Source organism: Molossus molossus, unplaced genomic scaffold, assembly GCF_014108415.1.
Source record: "Molossus molossus isolate mMolMol1 unplaced genomic scaffold, mMolMol1.p scaffold_m16_p_11, whole genome shotgun sequence".
NCBI classification, from domain to species: Eukaryota; Metazoa; Chordata; class Mammalia; order Chiroptera; family Molossidae; genus Molossus; species Molossus molossus.
The window spans coordinates 62,827,131-62,835,971 of NW_023425346.1; the positions used below are offsets into that span (position 1 = coordinate 62,827,131).

General features: G+C 34.6%; 1 protein-coding gene across 1 annotated transcript in view; it reads left to right on the forward strand.

The window, feature by feature from the left end:
• COL5A2 (collagen type V alpha 2 chain) overlaps nt 1-8,841 on the forward strand; it is a 149,233-nt gene that overhangs the window by 77,770 nt on the left and 62,622 nt on the right. The window contains exons 4-5 of the mRNA XM_036254765.1: nt 6,434-6,466; nt 7,616-7,648. Coding sequence (XP_036110658.1) covers nt 6,434-6,466; nt 7,616-7,648 — 66 coding nt within the window. The remainder of the gene's footprint in view (nt 1-6,433; nt 6,467-7,615; nt 7,649-8,841) is intronic.

Consider the following 8,841-nt stretch of genomic DNA (forward strand, 5'->3'; position numbering starts at 1 on the left):
AAAATAGCCTCAGCCACTCACCTGGGGACTACGGCAGAGGGAGGGCAGACTGGGTTGGAACTCTGTGGAGACACCCAGGACTTGGAGGGCATGCAGAGTTTTTGCTGAGTTGTTGTTACAAAGGACAGTGGCCAGAGTGCTCCTTCCAAGAGCTGTGGATAAAAGCAGCAGCCCCCTCACTCATAGATTCATGCTTTCCCAGGTGAGGCAAAGAAATGCAAATTGAGGCTCATTAATAACAAGCATCTATCCCACCCTCTGGAAATCCATTTATGCAGAACACCAGGCTACATCCCAAGGCACTGAGTAACTGAGGCTACTAGCATCCAGGAAAAAGCTAGAGGATAACTGAACATTTTGGGGGCTTGCAAATCTACCCAGGAAAGTAAGACTTGACAGTGGTGTTTAACGTGGGGACACCAGGCCCTCCAAACCCAGGAGAGCGAGCCACAAACAGCAGAACACCAACACTCACAGGGAAAATTTGGCAGGCTCCAAACTCACTGAGATAGCCAAAATGGTGAAACAAAGAAACAAATCCCAAATGAAACAACAAGAGAACTCCACCGAAGATGAGATAAATGAAATGCAGCTAAGCAAATTATCAGAGGTAGAGTTCAGAGCCATGATCTTAAGGTAGCTCAGCAGCATGAGTAAGGACATCAGCACCATGAGTAAAGATATAGAAACATTGAAAACCAACAAAGTGGAAGTGAAGAATGACATAGCAGAAATTAAGAACACCTTGGAAGGACTACCCAGCAGAGTAGAAGAAGCTGAGGACTGGATCAGTGAATTAGAAGACAGGGTAGAAAAAAATCAACCAATCAGAAAACCAAAAGGAAAAAAAAAAACAATTAAAATACAGAAAGACAGCTTAAGAGAACTGTGGGACAACTGGAAACATAATAACATTCGCATCATAGGAGTGCTTGAAGAGGAATAAAATGGGCAAGGGTTAGAGAAAGTATTTGAAGAAATAGTGACAGAAAACTTTCTTAACTTGGTGAAGGAAGAAGGCATTCAAGTTCAAGAAGCACAGAGAGCCCCAAGTAAGAAGAACCCAAGCAGGCCCACACCAAGACACATAGAAATTAAAATGCCAAAAATTAAAGACAGAGAGAATCCTAAAGGCAGCAAGAGATAAGCAACAGGTTACCTTCAAAGGAAACCCCATAAGGCTCTCAGCTGACTTCTCAACAGAAACACTACAGGCCAGAAGGAAGTGGCATGAAGTAATCAAGGTCATGAAAAAGAAGGATCTGAATCCAAGACTACTCTATCCAGCAAGGCTATCATTCAGAATAGAAGGCCAAATGAAGAGCTTTCCAGACAAAAAAAAGACTAAGAAAATATGTTAACACCAAACCAGCACTGCAAAATATGCTAAAAGGACTGCTGTAATTAGTAGAAGAAATAGGAACAAAATTAGAACCACACTAAACAAAAATGACAATATATAAGTACATATCAATAATCTCCTTAAATGTGAATGGTTTGAATGCTCTGATAAAAAGACACAGAGTAGCTGACTGGATATGAAAGCATGACTCACATATATCTTGTTTACAAGAGACCCACCTCACAACAAAAGACTCATATAGGTTGAAAGTGAAGGGATGGAAAAAAACCTTTCAAGCAAACAGAAAGCAAAAAAAAGCTGGGGTAGCAATACTCATATCTGATAAAATAGATTTCAAAATGAAGGCCATAACTAGAGAAAAAGAAGGCCACTACATAGTATTGAAAGAATCTATTCAACAGGAAGATATAACCTTGATAAACATATATGCACCCAATATAGGAGCACCAAAATATATTAAAAATCTTCTGGAGGACTTCAAAGGAGAAATAAACAGTAATACAATCATACCAGGGGACTTCAACACCCAGCTGACATCACTGGATAAATCATCTAGACAAAAAAATGAACAAGGAAACACAGCCTCTAAATGAAGCGCTAGATCAAATGGATTTCATAGATATCTACAGAGAAGTACACCCCAAAACTCCAGAATTCACATTCTTCTCAAGTGCACATGGGACATTCTCAAAGGTAGACCACATGTTAAGGCACAAACTAAGTCTCTACAAGTTCAAGAAGATTAAAATCATATCAAGCATCTTCTCAGATCACAGTGGCATACAATTGCAATAAGAACATGCAAAGACATTTGAACACATGGAGGCTAAATAGCATGTTATTGAACAATGAATGGGTTACCATGGAGATCAAGGAAGAAATTAAAAACTTCCTGGAAACCAATAAAAATGAACACACAACAACACAAAATCTATGGGATGCAGCGAAAGCAGTTCTGAAAGGGAAGTTCATAGCACTGCAGCCTACCTCAAGAAACAAGAAAAAATTTTAATTGATTATATAACATCACAACTTAAAGATCTCAAAAGCAAACAAAAAGAAAACTCCGGAGCATGTAGAAGAAAGGAAACAGTAAAGATCAGAGCAGAAATAAATGACATGGAGACCAAAACAACAATTCAAAGGATCAATGAAACAAAGAGCTGCTTCTTTGAAAAGATAAACAAGATTGATGGATCCTTAGCTAGACCCACCAAGAAGCAAAGGGAGAGAACCCAAATACACAAAATCAGAAATGAAAGAGGAGAAATAGTAACTGACACCACAGAAATACAAAGAATCATTAACAAATATTATGAACAATTATATGGCAACAAATTCGACAATCTAAGCAAAATTGACAAATTCCTAAAAACACATAGTCTCCCAAAACTGAAACAGGAAGAGATAGAAAACTTGAACAGACCAATAACAACAAAAGAAATTGAACATGTAATCAAGACTCTCCCAGCAAACAAAAGCCCCGGACCTTATGGCTTCACAGAGAAATTTTACCAAACATTCAAAGAAGAACTAATACCTATTCTCCTCAAACTATTTCAAAAAATTCAAGAAGAAAGAAAACTTCCAAACTCGTTTTATGAGGCCAGTGTAATTCTCATTCCAAAACCAGAAAAAGATACTACAAAAAAGAAAACTACAGGCCAATATCCCTGAACATTGATTCCAAAATCCTGAACAAAAATACTAGCAAATTGAAACCAGCAATACATGAAAAAAATTATTTACCATGACCAAGTGGGATTCATCCCAGGGAAGCAAGGCTGGTACAATATTTTCAAATCAATAAATGTGATACACCACATAAACAAAATGAAAGATAAAAATTATATGATCATATCAATAGACGCTGAAAAAGCATTTGACAAAATCCAGCACCCATTTCTGATAAAAATGCTCAGCAATCTGGGAATAGAGGGATCATATCTCAACATAATAAAGGCTATATATGAAAGACCTACAGCTAACATCATACTCAATGGGCAAAAACTAAAAGCATTTCCCTTAAGAACAGGAACAAGACAAGGATGCCCACTTTCGCCACTCTTATTTAACATAGTACTGGAAGTCTTAGCCACAGCAATCAGACAGGAAGAAAAAATAGAAGGGATCCAAATTGAAAAGCGGGAAGTGAAACTGTCAGTATTTGCAGATAACATGATACTATACGTAGAAAACCCTAAAGACTCCATAAAAAATTTACTAGACTTAATAAATAAATTTGGCAAACTAGCAGGATACAATATAATGTCAAGAAATTGACGGCATTCTTATACACCAATGATGAACTCACAGAAAGAGAAACTAAAAAAACAATCCCGTTTACCATAATGGCAAAAAAATTAAGATGCTTAGCAATAAAATTAACCAAAGAAATAAAGGACCTATTCGTAGAAAACTACAGGTCTTAAAAAAAGAAATAGAGAAAGATATAAAAAAGTGGAAGCACATACTTTGTTCATGGATTGGAAGAATTAACATTATTAAAATATCCATACTACCCACAGCAATCTGTAGATGCAATGCAATCCCCATCAAAATACCAACGATATACTTCACAGAACTAGAACAAATACTTCAAAAGTTCATATGGAACCAAAAATGACCCCAAATAGCCACAGCGATGTTGAAAAAAAGAATAAAGTAAGAGGGATCACATTACCAGATTTTAGGTTATACCACAAAGCTATTGTAATCAAAACAGCCTGGTACTGGCACAAGAACAGGCATATAGACCAGTGGAACAAAACAGAGAACCCAGAAATAGACCCAAGGCAATATGCTCAATTAATATTTGACAAAGGTGGCAAGAGCATACAGTGGAGTAAAGACAGCCTTTTTAATAAATCGTGTTGGGAAAATTGGACAGCTACATGCAAAAAAATGAAACGAGACCACCAACTTACACCATACACAAGAATAAACTCAAAATGGATAAAAGACTTAAATGTGACTTATGAATCCTTAAAAATCCTAGAAGAAACTGTAGGGAACAAAATTTCAGACATCATACGCAGCAGAATTTGTACTGATACATCACCTAACAGAAACAAAGGAGAAAATAAACACATGGGACTACATCAAACTCAAAAGCTTCTGCACAGGTAAAGAAACAACCACCAAAATGAAAGGCAACACATTCTATGGGAGAGCATCATTGCCAATGATATATCAGATAAGGGGTTAATTTCCAAAATATATAGAGTGCTCATACAACTCAACAAAAGGAAGACAAAGAACCCAATTAAAAAATGGGCAGAGGAATCTAATAGACACCTCTCCAAACAGGACATACAAATCGCCAAGAGACATATGAAGAAATACTCAACATCACTAATCATCAGAGAGATGCAAATCGAAACAACAATGAGGTATCACCTCACACCTGTCAGAATGGCCGCCATCAACAAATCATCAAACAAGTGTTGGCAAGGGTGTGGAGAAAAGGGGATTCTAGTACACTGCTAGTTGGAATGCAGACTGGTACAACCACTATGGAAAACAATATGGTGTTACCTCAAAAAATTAAAAATTGAACTTCCATTTGACCCAGTGATCCCATTTCTAGGAATATACCCTAAGAAGCCTGAAACACCAATCAGAAAGAATATATGTACCCCCATGTTCGTAGCAGCACTATTTACAATAGCTAAGATCTGGAAACAGCTCAAGTGTGCATTAGTAGACAAGTGGATAAAAAAGTGGTGGTACATATACACAATGGAGTACTATGTAGCTCTAAAAAAGAAAGATCTCTTATCCTTTGAGACAACATGGAGGGACCTGGAAAGTATTATTTTAAGTGAAAGAAGCCAAGCAGAAAAAGATAAATACCACATGATCTCACTTATTTGTGGAATATAATGAACATAACAGTCTGAAGAATGGGGTATTCCCAGAGATGTGGAAGTGTGGTACAGTCTGACAATCCCCAGAATAGGGGGTTGGGGGGGTGAGATAAACCAGAGAACTTATATGCATGTATGCATGAACAATAGACATGGACAACAAAGCTGGAGACAGGGCGTGGAGGGAACGGGAGAGGGTAAGCAGTGGGGGAGAAAGGAGAAACATCTATAACAATATAAATAAATTAATTAAAAAATAATCATATTAAAAAAAGAATTTACTGAGAACTTCTGTGTGCCAAAGAGAGTGTGTAAAGTAGACATGATAATGACCTTGGGCGAACAAAATCTGTTGGAACACAAATCCTGAAATAAAAAAATTCAAGCAGATATGTGATAAAATAAAGATAAATGAAGATACAATTTATCCAATATTATTTAACCTATGTACTTGACATCATGCTAACACAACAAAGTTTTTGAGATTCTAAAGTTCGAAGAATCAAAAAAATTCCATCTCCACATTTTGTGTTTGCTACATCTATTATAAAAGCAAATTAAACTACTTGCCTTTATTTACTTTAAATTATGATAGTTTCTTATGTTATTTTTATTTTCATATCAATTAATATTTTTTCTAGATATTTCTCATATATTTAAATGACCTAATATTATCACATCTTTTCTTTATTCTTTCTTTCTTTTTTATTAAGATAAGCTTACGTTATCTGTTGTTATTTCTCAACTTCTTTCATGAGGTTTAAAAAAGGGTGTCAAGTGTTTTAGGACTGGCATTGGATAAGTTACTAAAACCCAGGTGGCATATAATATGAGTGTGAATGTTCACATGTGTCCAAAATTCTAGAATTTTTTTTTTAGTATTAGGTAGTTTTTCCTATGGTGCTTTGACTTGACATCTTTTCATCGCAAGTATTTCTTGGTCTAGTCAATTCCTTGGGTTTGATTACTATCAAAGCTGACTTGGATTTATTTTCTTTTTCTGTTTTTTCATATGAGTACTATTATTTTTTTCATGAATAATATCTGACTAAATATCCAAAGTTGATTAACTTTCATTTCTGCATTTTTTTGTTTCTTACATAGAAATTCCCGGTGTTTACATAATATATTCTAGTGTGACATGTTCATGCCCAACAAACCATTATATTTTGCTAATTGAAGTTTTCTTTTTACTTCATAGGGAGAAAAAGGAGAACCAGGACTAGTGCCTGTTGTAAGTATATATGTATATTGTGTCCATGTATCTTTAATAAACTTAGCTATAATATAGTTGTATATTACTTATATACATACTTAAAAAATAGGGAAATTAGTTATTTTATAACCAGGTTTTTAGTATTAAACAAGCCAACCAAGATAGATTAATTCTCTACTATACTAGTTAATGTTAATATAAAATTTTATTTAATACAATTTTGAATATTAACCAAAATAGATTAATTATTTAATACAAACTTAATGTTTCTTTAATACAATATTCTTGACTTTTATAGTCCCATGGCTAAAGATGAAAATCAAAGTTTTAAAAAAATATATATATTGCATGTGAATATAATATGATAGTTAAGATGTATGTATTTTAATAACCATGTAATCCAAAGAGAAAGGCATAATACAATGTTCCATACTTCTAGAAATATGTCATGCCATTATCCTGATTTAGATTCCATATTGTATAAGAGTTCTTAAGAGGTATTTAGATTTGTAGATGATTAAAAAGTATATCATTAAATAGGATTAAGGTTCTTCAACCACTCACAGATTTTAAAGGATTTATTCTCTCAAGACAAAAGTGTATGCATGTTGATTTATTTGGCAGTGTTTGCATTTTTGCTTTGCCTTTAAGTTGGCTTGTTTTTAACAGATTACCTGAAAAGAAAATCACTCATATTTTTTTTTCTTTCACTTAGAAACACTCATATGTACTTACAGTGCCTTAGGTGCTCTTTTAAGTGCTTTTCGAATATTTGTTTGTCTTCACAACAATTCTGTGAGGAAGATAATTTCATAATCATTATCACATTTTACAGAAGAGAAACCTAAGCACAGAGACAAAAAGTAATTAGTCCAAGGCTGTACAGCTGGTAAGGGTTACAAAGTCAGGTTCTGAACCCAGGCCTCTTAGCTCCAGCATCGGTGCTCTTAGTTGCTCTACCAGCAATGCCTCTGTATTCTACAGTTTAAATTAGATGATGTTTTAACCCACAAGGCAAGGAGGAAACAGTCATCGATTGAAAACTGTTCATTTGTTTAAAAAAAAATTCACTAGGGTTTTGTTGTTATTCTTATTTGTCTACTTGACTTTTCTAAACCTCTGTAGGTAGACATTTTATCTTTACAAATTATTTTGTTTATCTTTTAGGTAACAGGCATACGTGGTCGTCCAGGGCCGGCAGTAAGTAGTTTCCTTCAACACTCATGGTACTCTTAAGTTCTTTAAGATACTGCAGATCTTTATAAATGTTATATCCATGAAAGACAATAGAATGTAAAATAAGGATGTTTGGTTTCCCAAAGCAGTTCTGAAACATCTTGAAGTTGGGGAATTCTTTTGCAGCACTGAGTGACACGTAGGGGACAATTTTATTCTGAAATTGAAGGACCCTAATATTCCTCAAGTATTAGTGTTACTCTTGGTTATGTGAAGGGCAAAACAATCTATTCTTATACTGCTAATTTTAGATTGACCTTACTCATTGAAATTAGTGCATACTTGTCTGTTGTTTAACAATGAGTAAGGGTTTGTTTTATTTGTTTAATGAACAAACTGTTACTTTTATCTGTTAATGAAATTAAATCATATAGCAGTGAATTTGAGATATTATACATCAGAATAGCATACTTCTGATTTAGCATAAAAGACTACTGATTTCAGGTTGGATTAGCACTAGCATTCATAAGTAGCTGGATGGGTCACATACACACTCACTCACACACACAATTCCTGTAGACACAAGAAATCAACATAAGCAAAATACAATGTGCTTTAACAGACCTGCTCCAGTCATTCTGAAGCTTTGGCTTTTAAACACTACTGTATGTTGGACTAAGTAAATGCACAATCTAATTTTCATAACTGAACTGAAACTCTTTTGCAGAGAATAAAATTATCTCGGCAACTGCAGTTTTGTAGAAAAAAATAGCTAGTTTAAGTTACCAGCACAATGATGCCACTTTTGAAATATAATAATCACTAATTATTTTAAGGGATAAATTACTGCAATTACTATTTGGAAAATTTTAAATGGGTTTTAAATATACAGTGGAGATGATGCAATATTCTAAATTAAGTAGAAAATAAGATTCTTGAAGGCACATAACACAGTAGTAGAATAAGAGGCTTTTCTTTCCATTGCTTTCATTGGCAGCCTGAACTCTGATGAATAAGTTGGAGTATCATGTACCAATATGAACTCATATATTCCCTCAGATAATTGAAATTTGGAGTTTGCATATCTATATAGCTCTCAAAATCTGAAATACAACTTTTTGTGCCCACAATTTAGTGGCAACGGCTTGTCTGAGACAAGAGAGCAAAAGTGATCTTAACAAATTTTCCATTACTGTTCAAGCTAATATATTCAGCTC